Source organism: Equus quagga, chromosome 5, assembly GCF_021613505.1.
Source record: "Equus quagga isolate Etosha38 chromosome 5, UCLA_HA_Equagga_1.0, whole genome shotgun sequence".
Lineage (NCBI taxonomy): Eukaryota > Metazoa > Chordata > Mammalia > Perissodactyla > Equidae > Equus > Equus quagga.
In genome coordinates this window covers 6,371,801-6,394,599 of record NC_060271.1, presented here as the reverse complement: position 1 = coordinate 6,394,599, position 22,799 = coordinate 6,371,801, and the positions used below count along the sequence as shown (strand labels likewise).

The following is a 22,799-nucleotide window of genomic DNA, read 5'->3' as shown; positions in this document are numbered from 1 at the left end:
ACTTAGCATCAATTCTTGAGTGACTTTTTTCATCACACCTTCTCCAGTGCTATGTTGGCTGGTTTTAAAAAATTGTTTGCCAATCTAGTAGGAAAAAATATCTCATTATTGTTTTTTAAATTTCTTTCATTACAACTGTCCACTAAAATGAAGTTGGACTCTATAAGACGTCAGCTTGAAAATTTTGTTTTATTTTTGATGCCACCAACATTTGCTTGCAGAACAACTCATAGGCTAGTCGCTTCTGCCAAGTTGCCCCATTTTTCTCCACTTCATTCTATTAAAAAAAATCAAATAAAAATAATCAGTCTGGAGAGTATCTGGTATGGCTATATGTCGTCATTTAATGCTTCATTATCGGGATTAACAAAGCAGTGCTATTTGTATTTCACAGTTGTCTTTCAGCTTTACAGATGTATTCTTCTTGCTCCCATTTTAATTCTTTCTCCTTCCTCTGTAACCTCACTTGCATGGACCTTGTTCCCTTATTTCTTTTCTTCTTGCCATGATTGTTAGTTTCCCAAAAGTTTGCACGACTAGAAAGTGAAAGTCTTGGAATCTTTTGTCAATTCATGCATTTTCTGCATTAGCAAAGGAAGCCTAGCAAGAGATTTTATTTCCACCTCGTCTTTGTTAGCAATACCCCATTGCCCTTCTTTGAATTCTGTCTTAATTTTTTGTTCCTATTAAGTGTACGACAGCATCTACTCCTTGACCTCTTGCGTATTCAGAAAGAAGTACTTTTCTTCACGCAAGGAGGCACTTAGAACTTGCTTAGTGTTAATGATCTCCAGTTTCGCAACAAGTGTGTATTTTCTTTCTCCTTTTAATTCTCTCCTCCTTGTCCATTTCCTTACCCTCTCTCACCCCTCTTCAATTGAAAATATTTTAAAAGGATGTGATTTTATAAGAGGATGTTGGTTCTCAAAAGTAACAGCAAGTGCAGAATTAATCTACGTTTGTCTTAAGGAGGCGGGAGGATTTTCTCTCCAAGTATGCAGGTAGAATTGCTAAATGTTTGCTCATATTTTCCTGCTGTAACTTGTTGGTGTCGGCCATAGCCCCTTTCCTGAGGCACTGTGCAAGCAGATGGCCTGGAGGCACCTGGAAGGAGTCATGCATGGGCCACTGGCCCTGGAGGAATCCTGGCTCTTAGGTGGCCCAGCACACCAGCATTATTAACCCAGTCTTCTAGTTTGTCTCCGCAGAACCTTGAGGGAGTGGAGAAGACTTTGAGCTTTCTTTTAATTCTTTTATGGTGGCAGAAACTGCTTTCAGAGGCTCAAGTCTGGAAGTAGTGATGTAACCTACTGTGCAGTATGGTGTAGTCAAATGGAAGGGGCATTGATTTGAAGTTAACCAACCTGAGACAGAGTTCTTGTTGTACTACTTACTAGCCATATGTCCTTGCCCCTCAAGGAACATGAAGTTGAGTGGAAAGATTGACATGGAAAAATTTCATCAGAAAAAAATAACTTCTTTAACAAGAAACGCGTGCATGTGCAAAGGGCCATCACAGTGTCCAGTAGAGACAGAAAAGCCTTCCCAGAAGAATTAGCATGTGAGCTGTGAGTTGAATTGATGAGGTTGGGGTGGGAATAGAGAATAGGAGGAGGTGAGTGATCCGGGACATAGCATGAGCAAGGGCATGGAGACGTATATGTTCATGGAACTCAAAAGGATCATATTGTTAGTACATGAAGCCTGAGGTGGATGAAAAAGTGGCTGAAGATAAGAACAGATAAGTAGACTTGAGATCATGAAAAATCTTGAATGATATGTAAAGACAGACTTCATCCGGTAGGCTTTGAGGAGCTGTTTAAGAAATTCACATCAGAGAGTGTTAGCTGGATTATGTTAGTGTTGGATGGATTCTGATGGATGAACTGCTTAGCAGCAGGATAGAGAGTAGTCTGAAGTTGTTTTTCCTGCTCAGTGAGCTAATATTAATACCTGTCCAACTACTTACAAGATTTTATGAAGATTAAAGGAATAATATATATAAAAGCGCTTGAAAACTTTATAGCCCTCAAAAGATTATGATTGTTTTTAAGAATTTTTCCTAAAGTTATCTTAAAATAGTTTGAGTGAGATCTTTTAAGGGAAGCCAAAATAAGGTAATTTCTCTTTCACTTTCAAAATCTGACGATCATTTTGGTTTCTTGATTTAACTAGAAAATATTGGTAGTTGGTTTCAGGACACCCCCAGGTAAGAAATGCCTCCATGACTGTTGGGATAGGTAGGCCTAGAGTAAATATTTTTAGAATAGCTTCTTTGGAGTCCTAAGACCCATGGTTGGTTCTAGATAGGTTCAGGTATGTTATCTATGTATGAGAAAAAGATTGACACACCCACTAGGATGACTAAACTCAAAAAGACAAACAAAAGTGTTGGTGAGGATGTGGAGAAATTGGAACCTTCATTCATTGCTGCTAGGATTGTAACGTGGTGCAGCCACTTTAGAAAACAGTTTGGTAGTTCCTCAAAAAGTTAAACATCACCTTATGGCCCAGGAATTTCACTTCTAAACATATACCTAAGAGAAATTAGAGCCTATGACCGTATAAAAATTTGTACACAAATGTCTATGGCAGTATTATTCATAATAGCTAAGAAGGGGAAACAACCGTCAACTGATACATGGCTAAACAAAATGTGCTACATCCATACGTGGAATATTATTTGTCCATAAAAAGGAATGAATTAGTCTCACATGCTTCAACATGGATGAACCTTAAAAACATTGTGTTAAATGAAAGAAGCCAGTCACAAAAGACCAACTATTTTACGATTCCATTTATATGGAATGTCCAGAATAAGCAGATCCACGGAGACAGAAAGTAGATTAATGGTTGCCAGGGACTAGCAGGAGGAGAGAATGGGAAGGGTGACTGCTGATGGCTATGGATTTCTTTTTGGGGTGATGAGAATGTTCTAAAATTAGTGGTATTGGTTGCGTAACTCTGAGTGTACTAAAATACCTCTGAATTATATATTTTAAAAGGATAAATTTTATGGCATGTAAATATCTCAATAAAACTGTTATAAAACAAACAAAACAAAACAAAATGAAGAAAGAACTTAGGCCAGGGTCTCTGCATACATAGAAACAGGTTAGTATCTGATGTCAGTTTATGCAAGTTCCTCGGGGATAATAATTATTTGGGTATTTCAGGTACTTATCACAGTGCCTGGACATAGTAAACACTTAAATCTTTGTTAAAAAAAAATGAATATTATGGGGGCCAGCCCGGTGGCGCAGTGGTGAAGTTTGCACATCCTACTTTGGTGGCCCTGGGTTCGCCAGTTCAGATTCCGGGTGCAGACCTACATACTGCTTGTCAAGCCATGCTGTAGCAGACGTCCCACATATAAAGTAGAGGAAGGTGGGCATGGATGTTAGCTGAGGGCCAGTCTTCCTCAGCAAAAAGAGGAGAATTGGTGGTAGTTAGCTCATGGCTAATCTTCCTCAAAAAAAAAAAAAGAATATTATGATACCAAAAAGAAGAAGAATCTTGGATATAAATTATTGAGGATGTAAGGCTGAAATAAAGAAGGTAGGAAATAAAAACTATTAGAAATTATGAGGGGGCTGGCTCCATGGCGGGGTGGTTAAGTTCGCGTGCTCCGCTGTGGCGGCCCAGGGTTCAGATCCTGGGCGCGGACATGGCACCGCTCCTTAGGCCATGTTGAGGCGGTGTCCCACATCCCACAACTAGAAGGACTGCCAACTAAGATATACAACTGTGTACAGGGGGGGTTTGGGGAAGTAAAGCAGGAAAAAAAAAAAAAAAAGGAAATTATGAGAACTTAAAAGGTAGTCAGTTCCCAAATAAATATACAAAGATTAATATATTTTCTACATATTTGCAATAATCCAGTCGTAAAATATAATGAAAAAATATATTATTAATAAGAGCAATATAAAATATAAAATATCTCAGAATAAACTTGGTCAGAAATGTGCAAAAGCCTGCGTGGGAAGAAAATGACAAAATATTGCCAAGGGACATCAAAGAAAACTTGGAAGATATACCATATTTATGAATGGGGGAACTTAATATTGTAAACATATTACTTCTGTCCCAGACGGATCCACATATTTTTTGTAACCCCATATAAATTCAACAGCATTTTTGGGGAAAAAAACTAAATGATTATAATGTGAGATCTAGAGGAAAAAAATGTCCAAAACAAATCTGAGAATAGCCGAGAATATTTGGAAGAGGGGAATTATGATGGGGACTTACTGTAGCAAAGAGTAAAGTACAACATAAAGTTATATTGGCATAGGAGTAGCAGACAGATCGAGTGGAATAACAAAGAAACGCTAACATTTATTGAGCAATTAGTCTGTGCTTTGTGGGTATTTAAATACAGTACAACTCTATGAGGGTAGCTGCTGTTATTGTCTGCATTTCACACATAAGAAAACTGAGATTCAGAGAGGTTTGGTAACTTGCTCAGGGGTGTATAAGTACGTGGCAGAACAGGAATTCAAACCTATGCTGGTTGCCGATTCAGTGTTATTAGCGAAGTTTAATTCTGGGGATTTAACCTTAAATAAATGAGGCTATGTAAAAGTAGTTAGATGTAAGAATGTTATTATTCACAGCATTGTTAGAAGACCAGCAGTTAGAACTAACCTAAAGATCAGGCAACAGAATATTGGGTAAATAAAGTATAGTACACTTCTACAACTAAGGCTATATGTGGTCATTTAAAATTATGTAGAAGTGTACTTAACACAGTAATGAGAATAATTGTATCAAACAGAAAAGTGGACTACAAAACAGTGTATACAATGTGACCTCATTTAAAAAATATACACAGAGAAAAAAGACGGAGGGGATTTATCTCAAAATATTACTTTCTTTGAGTGGTGAAATTATGAATGTTTTCTTCTTTTTGCTTATCAATATTTTCTGTTTTTCCCACAGTAAAATGTGTTTCTTCTCTAAAGAAAAATAACTGCAATAAAATTATTATGTTGTTTTTGGTTTACATTTTTTAAAAAGATGTGTGAATTTGTTGTCATGCTTTCGTTACTCACCCTGCCAGCTGACTTAGCTTAGCTGCTCGTTTGTGCTCCTCCAGTCCCCTGTGCTTCCCTTTTCCCAGTGCGTTGTCCTGGTGATCATAGTGTATTATCATTGACTCTTCTAACTCCTGCTTCCATATTTCGGTGCCTAGAACAATGTCTGGTGCGAACTATTGTTTCAATCAATAAATATTTCAGTAAGGAAAGATGAAACAGAGTGGGAATGAGGGGGAGAGGGAGGGAGAAGGGAAACCAGCCTACTGAGATGTGGCTCTGAGATGGTCTTTCCAGCTTCATTTCCCAACATCCAAAAGTAAGTGGTGTGGATGGTATATTCTTATATAATTCTTTATACTAATCCAGAAAATGGGTTGATCAGAAAAAGATTTTGATCTCAGAACCACTTATCTTTAAGTTCTGATTGTAGCAAAACAAAAATATATTTAAAGGAATTGACCTGCAAAAATAAAGAGGGAGTGGGGGTTCCTACATTCAGAGAGAATCTTTCAGAAATTACTGAGACAAATGCAGGCTATTTCAGTAGACAGTGCTGCCGTGCCACCCTCCAACCTCCCTTTCCTTCCACCAGTTGTATCCAGAAAGCCATTTTTAACAAAAAATTTGGCGGATGAGGGAGTTGTTGCCTGGTTGCCTTTCAGACTTTTCTGGGTAAAAGATCCTAAGGGAGCTTGGGGACTGCTTGCTGGCCCAGCTGCTCACGTCATGTATCTATTTAAACATTTAATTTGGGGAAAAAGCCAGAGAAAAGAACTTAATATAGCTCCAAATGTTATTTTTCTTTCCAGGAAGGGGAACAATTTGTGAAGAAAATCGGTGGTATTTTTGCCTTCAAGGTGAAGGATGGCCCCGGGGGTAAAGAAGCCACCTGGGTGGTGGATGTGAAGAACGGCAAAGGATCAGTGCTTCCTAACTCAGGTCAGTAGTGACTTCCCTTATGGGAGCACTGACAAGCTCACAGAGGAAAATGGGTGGGGTTCCCCAAGAGGGGTGGCTTTAGAAGTATAGGACCTTGTTAAAGAATTAGTGACTCCTTGGGAACAGGAATAGTTCACAGCTGCCTCCTCCCAAAGGTTAGGAGGCTTCATCGCAGAGTCACCAATCTTAGGCTTTGGAATTAGACAAATTTGGGTTGGGGTCCTGGCCCTGCCACTCACAGATTCTGGCCTTGAACAAATTATTTAACTTCTTTGAGCCTCAGTTTTCTCATCTGTAAATGGGAATAAGAAATGGTGCATGTTTCATAGAGTTGATGCAAGGATTAAGAGAATTATCTCTTAGTTAACCTGTAGAGCACATAGTCCAGTGTGTAAGTACATGCCCTCAAAAGACCTGTCTATATTCACTATCTCCACTCCCTCTCATCCCAGTCTTTCTTGAACCCACTCCAGAAGCTTTTGTCGTCATTACTGTCCTAAAACTATTCTTGTCAAGGTCACTACTGATCATCGTGTTGCTAAATTCAGTGGTTAATTCCTCGCCTTAAAGATATTACACTTCCAGGCTTTCCCCTTACCTTCTGGGTGTTCCTTCTTGGCATCTCTTCTGTTTTCTCCTCATCTTCAAATTTCTAAACATTGCAGTGCTCCAGGGCTCAGCTCTATCTACATTCACTCCCTGGGGATCTCATCTAGTCTCATGCTTTTAACACCATCTCTACACTGATGGCTCCCAGATATCTTCAGCATGGACTTAGCCGCTGAACTCTGAGGTGCATATCCAGCTGTTTAATTGACAAGTGTACTTGGATACTAATAGGTATCCCGAAGCTATATGGCGAACACTGAACTCCTGATCTTCCTCCCACTCCCCTTTAATTACGTCCTCCTCCACTGTCTTCTGCATCTCAGTAGATCGCTCTTCTGTCCTACCAGTTCCTCAGACCCAAACCCTTGAGGTCATCATTGGCTCCTCTTTTTCTCCACTCCACAGTCTAATCCACCAGCAAACTCTGTCCTCTTCTACTACCACCTTGTTCTAAGCCTCTGTCATTTGTTTGCCTGCTCTCCCTGTTTCTATCCTTGCCCCCTACAGGTCCTTCTCCACACACCAGTTAGAGTGATCTTTTTTTTTTTTTTTGAGGAAGAGCAGCCCGGAGCTAACATCTGCTGTCAATTCTCCTCTTTTTTGCTGAGAAAGCCTGGTCCTGAGCTAACATCCGTGCCCATCTTTCTCTGTGGGACGCCTACCACAGCATGGCTTGATAAGCGGTGTGGTGTCCGCACCCGGGATCTGAACCGGCAGACCCTGGGCCACTGAAGCAGAACGTGCGAACTTAACTGCTGTGCCACCAGGCCAGCCCCTGGAGTGATCATTTTAAAACTTGTCAGATTGTGACACTCCTCTGCTTAAAACCATCTAGTGGCTTTCAGCTCAGAGTTCTTACAATGGCACAGCATGATCTGGTCCCCGTTTTCTCTGTCTTACCACACTCTCCCTCACTTTGCTCCAGTCATACTGGCCTCTTTGCTATTGCTGAAATGTGAGGTAGTCCCAGTTCAGGGGCTTTCTACTCTGTCCTGCCTGAAATTGCCTTCACTTAGATATCCTCGTGGCTTGTTCCCTCATTTCCTTTGGATCTTTGCTCAAATGTCATCTTCTAAGTTAGCCCTTCTCTAACCCCACTTTTCAAATCACACCCCCATTACCGTTTCCTATTGTCGTTTTCTGCCTTATTTTTATTTGTAGCACTTATCACCATCTGATATGCCATATGAATTTTATTTATTTGCGTATTGTCCATCTCCCCCACTTGAACTGTAAGCTGCATGAAGGCAGAGCTTTTTGCCTGTTAGGTTTTCTGCTGCATTCCCACTACCTACTCTAATACCTGATACATGGCAGGTCTTCAGTAAAATAGATAATTGGAAAATGAACAGCAGAATGAATGAATGATGCTTAGTAAGCATTCAGTAACTGGTAGCTACATTGTATGTTACATTTCTCTTGTAGGGAAAAGACTGGTGCAATTGAGAAATATCATGGATGGGAACTAGGTTTTTGGACGGCTTAAAATACCATGCTATGAACTTTGAAAGTGATCTGATACATAATTAGTCTGTTAAAGCTTTTTATGTAGAAGAGTGAAAGTCAGAGCTGTGTTTTCGAGGATGAGGCTGGTGCGTCAGACCCGATGAATTAGAAGGCAGAAATCAGAGGCAGAGAGGGCAGTAGCGGGGTGGATGCTGCTCCTGTCTAAGTGAGCAGAAAGGATAGCCTGAGTGCTGGCAGTGAGCAAAAAGGATGCTGCTACATGATAGCTGCCAGGGGTATTTGGGGTGAACTTGATGGGATCTGGAAGCTGTGCAGGAGAAGGAAGTCCGTCAAAGATGGTAGAGTTTCATTCCTGATACGTTATGGAGGGAGGTCCTGGAGAAGAGGGTGACATAGGAGCGCAGGTGGAAGGAGGGTGAGCCTGAGGAAGGAGGGGTGACGCTTCCTTCTCTGAGAGGGTAGATAAACATTCAGGGGCATTTTCAGGGAGGGAGGAGATTGGCAGAGCTCCTGGAATAGAGTCTAGAGCTTGGAGACAGGAGAAAATGTTAAGAGCAGTGTTATATGCTGTTGAATAAGGAATCAACTAGAGATTAATGAAGGGAAGGCTGAGGGGTAGTAAGCACATCTGGCGCGGGCAGCATGGCATTGTTAGAGAAAGTTCCTGAATTTTATATAGTCTTTTTTTTTTTGCCCTCAAAATGAGTGGGCAGAAAAATAACTATATGTTTGCATTCTGTGAGCTGCCACTCTAATGTGGGGTAGGAAGAAAAACTAAATGTTTCATCTCGATTTTAGCTTTTAGAAATAAAAAGAACTTTTGGGAAATAGTGCTAATTTTTTAGTGACTGAGGTTAATAGTTACTTCAGAATTATATTCCTGTATGCCTGGGCAGATGTTAAGGTGATTTTTTAAAAAAAAAATTTCTTCTGTTTTGTTACTGGTGTTTGTTTGTCATGAAAGATAATGTGCTTGCATAATTTCAGAAAAACCTTGTTCTCTGCATATGGACTCTGGCGGTGAGTTCTCCCCACGTTGGTGCCCCATCCCGGGCCTGAAGGGATTTTAGCCTGGGACAGGGAAATTTCTGCTGAAACTGACACTTGTTGGCAGCCAGGAATGGCACTGAAATATGGACTTACCCAGTAAAAGCAACCCCTGAAAATTGCCAGCTCCTTTTACATCAGCCAACAAATGACCATTTGTTAGAGATCAGCTATGTTAAAGCATTAATAACCTGTCCTAGTTTGAACTGGCATCTTAAAGAGAATTGCTACTTCTTTTGGCATGTACATAGCGTTGAGAGGTTTACTTACTGTTAGGGAAGTAAGATTTACTTAAATGTGTTTCATGTGCTTATTTTCTGAGAGTTTGGTAATGATTGTGTAGATGGCTATATTAAGGATTTTTAGATTTTGTGTTTTCCATCATCTTTTCCTCCTGCCTCGGTGCCTTTCTCCATGAATTCTGCCACTCCCTCCTCTCCTTTGAAACGACTCACATATCATGTCTCCAGGAAGCCAACTTTGATTAATCTAACATGACACATGATTCTTTCAGTCCTTTATTCTGCCCTCTCGGCACTTACTTGAGTTCTCAACCCTGCCCCTTTGTGGGGAACATGATATAGAAAGCCTCAGAGTCTCCCATCCCCAAGAGCATAGCCTTTGGAGACACCCAAGCTGGGTTCAGGACCTGGGCTCTGTCGCTTACTAGGTGTATACCTTCCCTGAGTCCAGGGGTCTCATCTAGACAGTGGTGAGAAGAACTTCTATCCATGGAGCTGTTGTGGGGAGTAAATAAGATAAGGTATGTAAAGCACCTATGCATAGTTAGTGCTCAGTAAACCCTTGCTTTCTCCCTAACCCATGTATAAAACATTAGTTTTGCTAGAACACATTAGACTTGTGTGAGACTCCTCAAAAGGACTTGGGAAATTGAGAAAGATCTGGGGTTCACCAGGTGCTGATGATGCTTTAACGACTTAGCCACTAGTCCATTCAAATTGCTGTAACAAAGTGCTGCAGAACAAGTAGCTTATAAACAACAGAAGTTCATTTCCCACAGTTCTGGAGGCTTGGCGTCCAAGGCCAAGGTGCCAGCGTGATCACCCTCGGTGAGGGCCCTCCTCCAGGTTCAGAGTCAGTGCCTCCTTGCTGTGGGCCCACATGGTGGAAGGGGCTAGAGTTCTCTCTGGAGCTACTTTTATAAGGCACTAATCCCATTCATTAGGGCTCCATCCTTAGGACCTCCCAAAGGCTCACCTACTAATACCATCACATCTGTCATTAGGATTTAACATATGAGTTTTGGGGGGACACAGACATTCAGGCCATAGCAACCCATATCTCTTCTATTAAGGCACAGATTATCTGATTAGCTATTGGGTCTTAATTTGATAATCTTCTGAACTCTGTATAATCTACTTATTTATTCACTAGGCACTTAATGATTGCCTTTTATGTGTCCAGCACTTTTCAAGGACTTTGGGATCTAACAGTGAACAAAACTGACAAGGGCCCTCCCCTGTGAAGTTTTCATTCTAGTGGACAAATCCAGACAGAAAACATGTATACAAATAAGGTAGTTTCAGATAATTGCAATGAAGAGAAATAAAAGAGAATAGTGAGATAGAGGGTGACTTGGTTTCGGGGAGAGGCCAGCTTTAATTTGAAGAGGCGCCAACTGTTAGAGAACTGTGTTATACTGATTGCCTAAAACACTGACTGCTGAAAAATTCAATTTCTTGGTGAATTTTTCCTTTTGCACTTTAAACCTCTCATTTGTCCAAGGTGGACATGGCTGATTTAGCAATGAGATATTGGAGTCTTTTTTCTACAGTCTTTTTTCATTAGACTTTTATGATATTAAAATTAATATTTTAAAACTTTGTATTATATAGGTAATATATACTCAGTGTAAAAAAAAATTAGAAAAGATAGAGAAACAAAATGAAAAAATTACTCTCCACCACTTACATCACGGGCAACAAACTGTCGCCCATGGGCCAAATTCAACTCACCTGGTTATTTTGTTTTGTGGAAAGTTTTTGTTGAAGTCTAGTGTGTAATAAAGGGCAAAATCTGAAGTGTACAGCTTGATCAGTGTTTACAAATGAATATGTCTCCCAGGTCAAGATGCAGAATGTTGCCAGCATTCTAGAAGCCTTCCGCATGTCCCTCCCATCACTCTCCACTCCCAAAGGAAACACTGTTCTGAATTCCACCACCATAGACTGATTTTATTCATTTTGGAAATTCATATAAATGGAACCATACAATATTTACTCTTGTAAGTCTGCCTTCTTTTGCTCAGCATTGTAAGATTCATTAATTTTGTTGCATGTAGCAGTAATTCATTTTTACCATGTGAATGCCACAGAATTTATTTCTTCGTTCTATGGTTGATGTATCTTTGCAGTGTTTCCATTTTGGGGCCTTATGAATAAAGCTTCTATCACCATTCTCATATGTGTCTTTTAGTGGACATAGGTACTCATTTCCATTACACATATAACCAGGAGTAGAAATACTAGGTCGTCAGGTACAGGATAGCCAGTTTTTTGATGTGGATATACTATTTTACATTCCCTTCCACATTGCATGAGAGTTTCATTCACTTCACATTTTTGACAGTACTTGGAACTGTCAGGTTTTTCTTTTTTGGCAGGTTGATTGAGGTATAATTTACACACGATAAAATCTACCCTTTTTAGATGTACAATTATGTGAATTTAGACAAATGCATATAGTTGTATAACCACCACCAGAAATCAAGATATAGAATATTTCCTTCACCCGAAAAAAGTGTCCTCTTCTCTCATCCTCAGGCTCTGCAGCCACGAGTCTGATTTCTGTCCCTGTAGTTTACCTTTCCAGAATGTCATTTACGTGGAATCATACGAGATGTAGCTTTGTAAGCTTGCCTCGGTCACAGAGATTCATTCATGTTGTTGCATGTATCATCAGTAGTTTGTTTCTTTTTGTTGCTGAGTAGTTTATCTATTTACCAGTTGAGGCGCATTTGAGTTTTTCCAGCTTTTGGTGTTTGAATAAAGCCACTATCAACATAGACATACAGGTTTTTGTGTGGACATGTGTTTTCATTTCTCTTGAGTAAACACCTAAGAGTGGCATTGCTAGGTCATATGGCATATGTATGTTTAACTTTATAAGAAATTTCCAGACTGTTTTCTAAAGTGGCTGTACCATTTTACAGTTCCTCCAGCAAGGTACTGACCTTTCAGTTGCTCCTCATCCTAACTAGCACTAAGTATCTTTTTTTCTAGCCACTCATTCTAATGGGTAGTAGTAGTATCTCATCTGTGCGTTTAATTTGCATTTTCCTGATGACTAATGAAGTTGAATACTGTTTCATGTGCTTTTTTTGGCCCTTTGGAGATCCTCTTTTGTATAGTGCCTGTTTCTTTGCCCATTTTTGTATTGGATTATCTAACCTTTTCTAATTGAGCAATAGGAGTTTTTTTTTTAAGATTTTTAAAACTTTTTTTCCTTTTTCTCCCAAAGCTCCCCGGTACATAGTTGTATTTTTTTAGTTGTGGGTCCTTCTAGTTGTGGCATGTGTGACGTCGCCTCAGCATGGCTTGATGAGCAGTGCCATGTCTGCGCCCAGGATTCGAAGTGGTAAAGCCCTGGGCTGCTGAAGCAGAGTGCGCGAACTTACCTACTCGGCCATGGGGCTGGCCCCAGGAGTTTTTTATATATTCTGGATACAAGTTCTTTGTCAGATATATGAATTGCAAATATCTTCTCCCTCTGTACTACCTATTTTGAAAATAGTTTTGTTGGAACACAGCCGCACTCATTTGTTTATGTATTATCTGTGGCAGCTTTTGCACTACAGAGGCAAAGCTGACTAGATGCAATGGAGACCTAGTGGCCCACAAAGCCTGAAATATTTAGTGTCTGATCCTTTACAGTAAATGTGTGTTAACCCCTGATCTAGAGAACTGTATTCATTTTCTTTTCTGCATAACAAATGACCACAAAGTCAGTGGCTTAAAACAATGCACACATTTGTTACCTCACAGTTTCCATGGTAAGTTGGCTGAGGACAGCTTAGCTGGGTTCTCTGCACAAGGTCTCACAGGCTCCAGTTAAGGTGTTGGCCAAGGCTGGGTTCTCATCTGGCAGCTTGACTGGGGAAGGGTCTGTGTCCAAGTTTACTCAGGTTGCTGGCAGAATTCATTTCATTGCAGCTATAAGAATGATAGCTTTAGTTTTTTATTGGCTGTAGGCCATAGTCTGTGCTCAGCTCCTAAAGGCTGGTACCCTGCCACGTGGCCTTTCCATATGCAGGTCACAGCATAGCAGCTAGCTTATTCGAGGCCAACAGGAGAGTGAGAGTGAGTCTGCCAGCAAGCTAGAGCCTGATATAGTGTAGCAGAACCACAGGACTGGCAGCCCATCTCCTTTGCCACATTCTATTGGCTAGAAGCAAGTCACAGGTCCTGCCTACACTCGAGGGAAGGGGATCATACAAAGGCACGAATACCAGGAGGCAGGGGTCATGGGCACCACCTTAGAGTCTGTGTGCCACATAACTATTATTAATATATTGGTGTCTAAGTTTGCAGGTGTTTTTTGTATATATAATTGAATATCCGTTTTTAAGCAAAAATGGTAGCATGCTCACAGTTTGTTTTCAGACAGTATCATGAACTTAAATAACAATATCCTGAACAGTATGACACGAACATTTTTTCAGGTCAGTAAATGTAGATCCACATCATCTAATGGCTGGATTGTATCCCATTATATGAATACTATAATTTAATCAATTCCCTCTTGTGAAATATCAAGGTTGCTTGTGAGTTACACCACATTTTACCAGGCTGCACACATGGAGGGGTGTGTGCACACCCGTTTCCCCACACTGCTCCAGCACTACGTGTGATTCTGACAGTCAGTGGCTTTTGACTCAAATGTATACATGACACTGAACACTCCCCTGTGCTCCTTCCTTCTCCTCCGTATCTCTGTTCTAGATAAGAAGGCCGACTGCACAATCACAATGGCCGACTCGGACTTACTGGCTTTAATGACGGGTAAAATGAATCCTCAGTCGGTAAGTATGATGGAACTTGTATCTTTCTAGTAGGTGGGTCTTTTGGCTTTTCCACTTCATCTCTTGCCTCAGCCTCATACCATAAAGTGCGAAGTGGTTAAACCCACAAAACTTCAGTGTTCACCTAAGAAATGACAGACATTTGTGGAGCAAACTGTGCGCCACTGTTCTGTGTGCTGGAAATACCCAGATGAATAAGAAATAGCTCCCATGCTCAGGTCATCCACAGTTTGGTACAACAGAGATCTGTAAAAGAGTAAGTGCAGCCAAATGTCTGAGGTGCCACACCTGGCTTGTGATCAGGGAGGGTGGGGGAAGGAGCAGCCAGGTCTTCCTGGGTCGTCAGAGGAAGCGGCCCTGGAGCTGAGTCATAGGGTGCCCAGGAGTTACCGGTGCCCAGATGGAGAGTCAGAGCCAGGCAGATGGAGGGGCCATGTGAACAAAGGTAAGACCTTTTACATTCCAGGTCTTTGCTGGTGCTTTTTGCCTGAACCGTCCTTCCCTGACAAACTCCATGTCTTTCGAAATTAGCTCAGATGTTACCTCCAAAGACTTCCTTCCAAGTTGTTGGGAGCTGTAACCAGTCCCTTTTCTGGGCCACTTACTGGACTGCTAGCTTAGCACTTGTCACATTGTATTAGTCATAATCTGCCTCTCTCTTCCCCATTAGATTGTGTCTCAAAGGAACAAACTATGTCTTATTTGTCTTCATGTCTCCAGAACTTAGTACGATGCCTGACATTTTTAGGTTTTCAGTAAGCAGTTGCTGGACTAAACTGTATTTGTCTAAAATGTATTTATGCCTTATATAGACTTTCCTGGTCCCCAAATTGTCAAGGGTCATCTTATACTCTTTAGTCGCACAGTGTTGAACAGACTTGATATATTGAGCTTTCATTACCTAGAGATAACAAGAAACTAAGGTACTTCTTTCCATTATAATCTTATTTACTTTTTTTTTTTGAGGAAGATTTGCCCTGAGCTAACATCTGTTGCCAGTTCTCCTTTTTTTTTTTTGCTTGAGGAAGATTAGCCCCGAGCTAATATCTGTGCCAATCTTCCTTTAGTTTATATGTGGGATGCCTCCACAGCATGGCTGATGAGTGGAGAAGGTGCACACTGAGGATCTGAACCTGCAAACCCAGGCTGCCGAAGCAGAGTGCGCGGAACTTTAACCACTCGGTCATGGGGCCAGCCGCCTGTAACCTTATTTTTTATGTTTCCTCAGCCTGAATTGTTTCAGGTCTTAGTCCTCTGGTCCCTGGTAATTTGAAAGATTGGATACAACAACTAAATCTGACTTGCACTCATATTCCTTTTTAAAATGCTTTTTCTAAGCAACTAAGCATATTTCAGTTGATACTTTGACACGTGAGAGACTTGCATCTGTGACATTTCAACTGAATACAGACCATTGGCACTGACATTTCCACCTACTGAGCCTGCTCCAAAAGTCTGGACCAAACAGAGGCCACCAGCGTAGGAGTTGGCTGTCCTTCTCTTTCCCACCCACTGCTCCTCGGTCCACTCCATTCACCTCCTTGGCAGGGTGATCAGACATCACACATCAGCTCCCCTCATTCTCTCAGTTTATCTGTCTACTGCCCATTTGGCGGAGTGAAGTGTCAGCTCATTTTTCTTGAACACCTGTTAGCACCCAAAGGAATTAAAGGTAAAAATGGCAGACCTTTCTGTTAATGTGCTAATGGCCTTCCCTGATGCTCAGTAGAGGATTTGACTGGGAACCATTAAATGCAGTGAAGTTATCGTTTCAGTGTTTGGCTACAGTTGAAACAAAGCATTGCGCCCTCCAGTGTAAAGCACACATGAAGAACACCTAGGGACCAGATTAATGATCCTCATGTTTGGATTCTCTGAAGGATGAAGATTCATGTTCTCGCTATAATAATTAGTAAATAAAAAGTCATTTTCTCTTTTAATTTAAAAAAGGGAAAGACGGTGAGTTTCTCTTCTAGGTGCTATTGGTCCATATCTTTAAAGGACATATGTTAAATATATTGTGTTCTGAGACACCTGACCTTTAAATCATCAGACAGAAGGCTGTGTGCCATATAGAAAGGAAATATTTAGTTTGTCCAGACAGAGGAGGGGAAAAAAGGAATTAGTCACCCTTATGAGAAGGTGTAGAAAAAGCCTAGCTCCGAGCATTCCCGTGGATGAGGCAGAGGGCTCCTAACTTAACATTTTTGTTTAAAAAGCTAAGACTGCCAGAAACTTTTTTCATCTCGCCCTTCCTTAATTTAAGAATTGAGTTAAAAGACTTAGATTATAGCAGGGAAATCATGCTGTGTTCCCAGTTTCACCATCTCTCTGAAGTTCTCCCAGGATTTTGTTACATGATAAATTTAGCAAGCAGCATGTGATCTAATCCCAGGCACTTGGTAAACGGAACAGACTGTGGCTCTGTGCTTCGGATCGGCTTGATTCTTCTCACTGGGCCAAAGATTAACATAAGCACCTCAGTCTCAGCAGGCCTCCTTGCCTCCCTCTGCAGGGACAAATCCTTAATCATGTAGACCTAAAAAAACTGGTGACATTGAATCCCAAGAGTTTCTGTGTTATGCGTGTGCTTTTTCTCCCAGCAGACTGCTGAAAATTTCAGTTCGTATTCCTGATCCACATGGATTGATTTTTAAACAAAATCAACCTAGTATGAACGCACTTTGCCTAATATTTGGAAAATGTACCCCCTTTGAGGAAAGTGGGTAAAGGCAGGCTTTCTAAGAGAAGACATTTGGGAAGGATGTGCGTTTTGATTGCTCTGTTTTGTAAAGCAGGGTTTTTACAAATTCCTCCTTTTGGGGAATCTGATTCTAAATCTGTTCTGGAAAGCCAAGTTTCATATTTTGAAGAAAGTTTGAGAGACCAGGATAAATAAATGATCTCAGGGCTGGATAGTCTAGAAATATCAGCAATCTCAAAAAAAAAAAAAAAACCACCAAATAATAAATTTTCTTTCTTCTTACTCACAGGCCTTCTTTCAAGGCAAATTGAAAATCACTGGCAACATGGGTCTGGCTATGAAGTTACAAAATCTTCAGCTTCAGCCAGGCAAAGCTAAGCTGTGAAGAACTCCCTTTGCCTACCTTTGAAAATCAAGACATCCATACATTTCCTTGTCAGAACTTAGACTGAAACTACACATTGGCAAATAGCGTGAGATTTGTTTTTAAATGGGTGTGACCAATCCTACTTTTCCTAAGCGCTAGGTGAATAGAGCCTAATGGTGTACTACTGCATTGCTGAATTGCATACAACTGTGCATTACAAAGTTAATATGGTAATTATGGTTTGGGGTAAAATTAAGTTTCAGAATAAAATTAAGAACAGCAAAATCCAAAAACTATGTAAACAAAGCTCTCGTTTTGCTTGTAAAGTATATTTAAGGATTATTCTGCTGAAGATTCCATTTAAGTTTTCCTTGGGATAACTACGGAAGAAATAGAATACCAGTAGCTGGCCAGTAATTAGTGTTGTACACTTAATGACCTTAATCTATTCTCCATTAGTAGTTTTTAAAATTCTGTACCGGGATTTTTTTTTTTTAAACAAGCTTTTAAATTTTTCATTTCATGCCATCAAAATGGTATTTTCTGCTCAGATCAAAATAAGAAATATGATGAGAGCTTGGGGGAAAAAAATCTATAGCTGAACAGAGGCCTATTTTTAAAATAAAAATATTTTTAAATGACTGTCCTTCTTGAAAAATCAATGTATTAGAGTCATGAAATGCTGTTGGTAAAAATAACTGAACAAATGAAGTTTGAGATGCACAGTTTTCAAATTATAATCTCAATTTAATTAAATTTATAAAGCTATCAATCCTTTCTTATAATCATCTTTTTTCACGTAAGTTTAGTTTGATTTCCACATTTAATTTTATCTTTCTTCCTAGTTTTTCTAATGCTAATGTTGTTTCTTATAACCCAGTAAGATATAGGGTAAAAATAATGCTTTTGGAAGAATGTTTAATAGAAAATTAAAATAGCTCTTCCAGATTGCTTTTGTTTTTATGTGTGTGTTCTTTCTGGTCGGGGTTTTCTGAATGCTGGAGAGTAGGAGAAACACTGGGGGATTTATCTAGACACTCTGTGTCATCTAGATGTTGTCTGCTGGTGACCCCGACATCGCCCTAGTTCTTGGTTAGGGAGCTGCAGAGCGTTAGAGTGGGAAGCACTCTTGACTGGGAGCCAGGAGTCTTGCTTCTCTTAGGCAAATAAATAACTGTCCACCTGGGCCTGTTTGCTAACCTGTTAAAAGAGGGGATTTACGTAGGTGTCTCTAAGGTCCCTTCTGCTCTGATAATCCTGTGAGTCTGCTAAGAGCCCACAGAGCTGTTTGGGAGCTATCTCAGCGCCAGCTTTCTGTCGTTAACATAATACATCATCCTAAGGTGGTCAGGGGGAAAAGCTCGATGGCTTCATTCGTGTGTTTCGATGTTTGGAGCCTGTGCTAATCAGATCAGGACCGTGGGTCAGATCTCCTAGACCATTCAGGTTTTCATGTTCTGTGACCAGCAGAACAGCATCTGGTGATGGGGCAAGACAGTAAATTAAGCCACTATAAGTTGATCTCAAATCCCATAAAATGAAATCAGAACACAGATCTACTTCTTCATCATAGTAGCTGCTTACTCTGAGAAGAAAAAGACTATAAGAAAAAAGTTCCAGCAAAATGTCTGATTTATCTGTCGTCTGGGTTGGCTGCATCATTCTGCCTTCACTTGTCCCAGATAACAAGAGATACCTGAAATAGGCTTTAGGATGAGCCTAAAAAACAAAAACAAATAAAAAAGAAAAACAGAAACTGGTTCTTGGGTAGAAATGTACTCATACATAAGTGCAATTTAAACGTATAATAGAATATTACTTAGTGATGAAATACAGTAGCAGTTTAATTTCTAGGGAAAGCGTTATGGTTTGGAGAAAGAGCTTAAAAGTTCTGGGTTAAAATTGCTGCTGTTACTGCTTTTGCCAGTAACTTGATCAGGCTGAGCCTCAGTTGCCTCATCTATAAAGTGGTGATATTAATATCGACCTCCTAGGGTTATTGGGAATCTATACCCAATATACCATAGGTATATGGGAGAGATACTATAGGTAAGGTGCCTAAATAAGTGGTAGGTACATCATAATCACTCAGTACTATCCCCACTGCTGCCACCACCTCTTGCCTGTGTGATGTGTGATATGATGTCTGTAATGGTTTCTTATGTTCCATTTTTTGAGTCTCTTCTCATTTGTTCATTCATTTAACAAGTATTTATTGAGTGCCTGCCATATATCGGGTACTATATTGAGGGTATAATGCTAGGCACTGGAGATAGTGGTGAGCCCTTCCATCCGTGGTGCTTACTGTCTAGTAGGAGAGACCATCAGAGAGAGGAGTGATTACGACAGACTGTGATGTGCCGTGCAGGAAATGGTCAGGGTGCTGTGATGGAGAATCACAGTGAGGGGCCTTCTTTGAGAAAGTGGTTAAGGGAGACATCTCTGAGGAGGTAATATTTAAGCTGAGATCTAAAGGTTGAAGTATGAACCATGGAAAGAACATTGCATGAAAATCTGGAAAGGGGCCCAAGAGGAGGTTGGATAGATACACAGGAGCCAGTTCTATTGGAATTTTGGAATCACTCTAGTCAGATATTGGAATCATTATGGTAAGGCATTTGGGGTCTGTTGAAGGTGTAGCTTTTCCATATGTTTATTTCTCACTCATGCTGCATATCCACTTGGCCATCATATCCTAGGTTTAGAACCCAGGCTAATGGAGCAGCTACTGTCTAGAGCATTGTAATCATCACGGCAGAGGAAGAGAAAAAGGTGAAGTACACATTGGGTCTTAAAGTTTGCATCCAGGAGTGATACATATCACTTTTTTGCCCATTTCATTGTCCAAAGAAAGTCATCTGCCCTGTCCAATTTCAGAATCTTACCCTGGGTCAGAAGGAGAGAATGGAGTTGAAATATTGTGAAAGAACTGATGACCATCACAGAAGGGCTGTAAGCAGGGGAATGAAATGATTTACACTATCGCTGTAGCTGCTGTGTAGAGAAGGTACTGGGGGTAGAGTGGGCTGGAGAGTGGATGTCTGGGTGCAAGAAGATGGTGTCCTGAACTAGGGTGTTGGTGGCAGAGGTAGATGTGGAAAAGTAGGCAGAGTAGAGCTGACAGAACTTGGTGACTGGAGGTAGGGCCAAGAATGACTTCCAGGTGAACGGTGGGTCATAACTGTAATGAAGAGGGGACAAGCAGGTTTTAGGGAGAGTGGTTGAAATAATAAGCTCTACTTTTTTTTTGCTGAGGAAGATTGTCCCTGGGCTAACATCTGTTGCCAGTCTTCCTCTTTTTGCTTGAGGAAGATTTTGCTGAGCTAACATCTGTGCCAGTCTTCCTCTATTTTCTATATGGGATGCTGCCACAGCATGGCTTCATGAGCAGTGTGTACATCTGCGCCTGGGATCCGAACCTGTGAACCCTGGGCTGCCAAAGTGGAGTGCACGAACCTGACCACTCTGCCACTGGGCCGGCCCCAGTAACCTCCACTTTCGAGCTTGTTAACTTTGAAATGCCTGAGAGATTTGCAAGTGGAGCTGTCAAGGAGGCAGTTGGATTTACAAGTTTGGAGCTCAGAGGTGAGGTTAGCTTGGAGATGCACATTCAGAAGTCATGGGCATGTGGGTGGTATTTAAAGCTACAGGAATGGAGGGAGGAGGGAGGGCTGGAGTGAGCCTTGAGGAACTTCAGGTTTTAGAGATCAGGTAGAGGAGGAGTAGCTGACAAAGGGGATGAGGAAGAGGGGTTAGAGAGGTGGAGAGACGTTTCTTGAGAATATAGCCAAAAAGTGAGAATGGTCAGCTGTGTCCTATGCGACTGTGAGGGCAAGTAGGATGATGACTGAAAGTGTCTACTGGATTAAATTTGGCAACACGGAAGTCACTGGTGATCACTACAAAATCGGTTTCAGTGGCGTAGTAGGGACAAAAGCTAGATGGAATTGGTTTCATAAAGAGCTATGAATAATAACAGGAAAGTTCCATTTGGTAGTGATTTGTTCAGTTTCCAAGTGATTAACAGAGCAAGCACATTAGCTAATGCTTTTAGTTCAGAGTTAGGTCATCTTGCACATGCTGTTCTCTGTGCCCACTTTCACCATTCCCCCCCTGCCCCCGGCCCCCCATCCACTTGGCGAATTCTTTTTCATCCTTCATGCCTTAGCTTTCAGGAAGCTGTCCCTGTTTGCCACAAATAGAGCTAATCATTCCTTTGTAGTAATTTGTTTCCCTCTCCCACCAACAGAGAGCCCCTTAAGGGCAGGAACTGCCTCTCACACACACATTTTGACTTGCAGCACAGTCTTGGCTTACTGTCATTAAGTGAATGAATGAGATAAGCTGAATACAATTTTATATCCACAGGGGCATTTCTGAGGATACGAACCTCGTCACAGAAATGCATTCTCTATTACAATGACCTTCTGTTGCCCTGATGATGAAAGAGAACATTAAAAATTCTCCTTTAGGGGCCGGCCCCATGGCCAAGTGGTTAAGTTTGTGCACTCCGCTTGGCAGCCCAGGGTTTCACCAGTTCAGATCCTGGGCCGGGACGTACCACGGCTCATCAGGCCATGCTGAGGCGGCGTCCCACATGCCACAACCAGAGGCACTCACAGCTGGAACATACAGCTATGTACTGGGGGGGCTTTGGGCAGAAGAAGGAAAAATAAAAAAATCTTTTTTTCTTTAATAAAATCTTAAAAAAAAAATTTCTCCTTTAACCTGACTTATCCTGTTCTTTCTTTGAAACTATTTGCAGCTTCTCGGAAGTCTTTCAATTTAAGATTGAAGCAGCCTAAAGTAATGGGAAAAGTCAGTTTATTTGTGGTTTTATTACATGTTTTTAAAAACAGTGGCCTAGTGGGTTCTGTGTGCGTTAAAATCATTAGTCTTGTTGCTTTACTTGTCCAGATGAATTCAAACTCAGATTTCTACATCCTTATTGAATATGAAGATAAACAACAATGGGGAGCATGATTAGAAGTTGAGTGTGGAGGTGGGGGCAGGGGAGTCGCTGAAGTGTAATCAGAAGACTCTAGGATCATGTCCTTTCTGCCTTCTGGAAACTAAGTTAGGGTCAGGCATTTAAGCTTTGCCAGCCTTTAGTTTCTTCTTCTGTAAAAGGGGCACACTGTTAATTTTTTTTGATAGCCTCATTAGACTGTGGACACCTTGAGGGTAGAAACTCTGTTATTCATCTCTGTGTCTCTAGTATTAATACAATGTCTACCAGAATAAGCATCAGTAAAGGTTTCTCGAACAAATGAGGATTAGACAATGATCATTAAAATTCTTTTTAAGTTGTAAAATATCTTGTAAAAGGTTCAATCACATATAACTCCTGTTTTCCTCACATATATGGGGGGAGAAAATGAAATTAAATCCTATAATTAACAGGTTTATCTTGTGAAACTTCAGCCGTTTCAGAAAATAAGACATTTAGAGCAGCCTGGTGTAGTGGGAAAACTTGGGGCCCATCAGATGTGGGTTTTAGTCCTAGCTCTGGCGCTCAAACAGCTTTGGGACCTTGAGCTCTCGTTGTAAAAAGGGAAGAGTAATGCCCGCCCGCCTTGCTGGGTG

General features: G+C 40.9%; 1 protein-coding gene across 2 annotated transcripts in view; it reads left to right on the top strand.

The window, feature by feature from the left end:
- SCP2 (sterol carrier protein 2) overlaps window positions 1-18,164 on the top strand; it is a 161,478-nt gene extending 143,314 nt beyond the window's left edge. For both annotated transcript variants that reach the window (XM_046660148.1, XM_046660150.1), the window contains exons 14-16: window positions 5,849-5,978; window positions 14,063-14,142; window positions 17,136-18,164. In XM_046660148.1, the coding sequence (XP_046516104.1) occupies window positions 5,849-5,978; window positions 14,063-14,142; window positions 17,136-17,231 (306 nt within the window). In that variant the 3' untranslated portion in view covers window positions 17,232-18,164. The remainder of the gene's footprint in view (window positions 1-5,848; window positions 5,979-14,062; window positions 14,143-17,135) is intronic.
- Window positions 18,165-22,799: the final 4,635 nt, after the last annotated feature.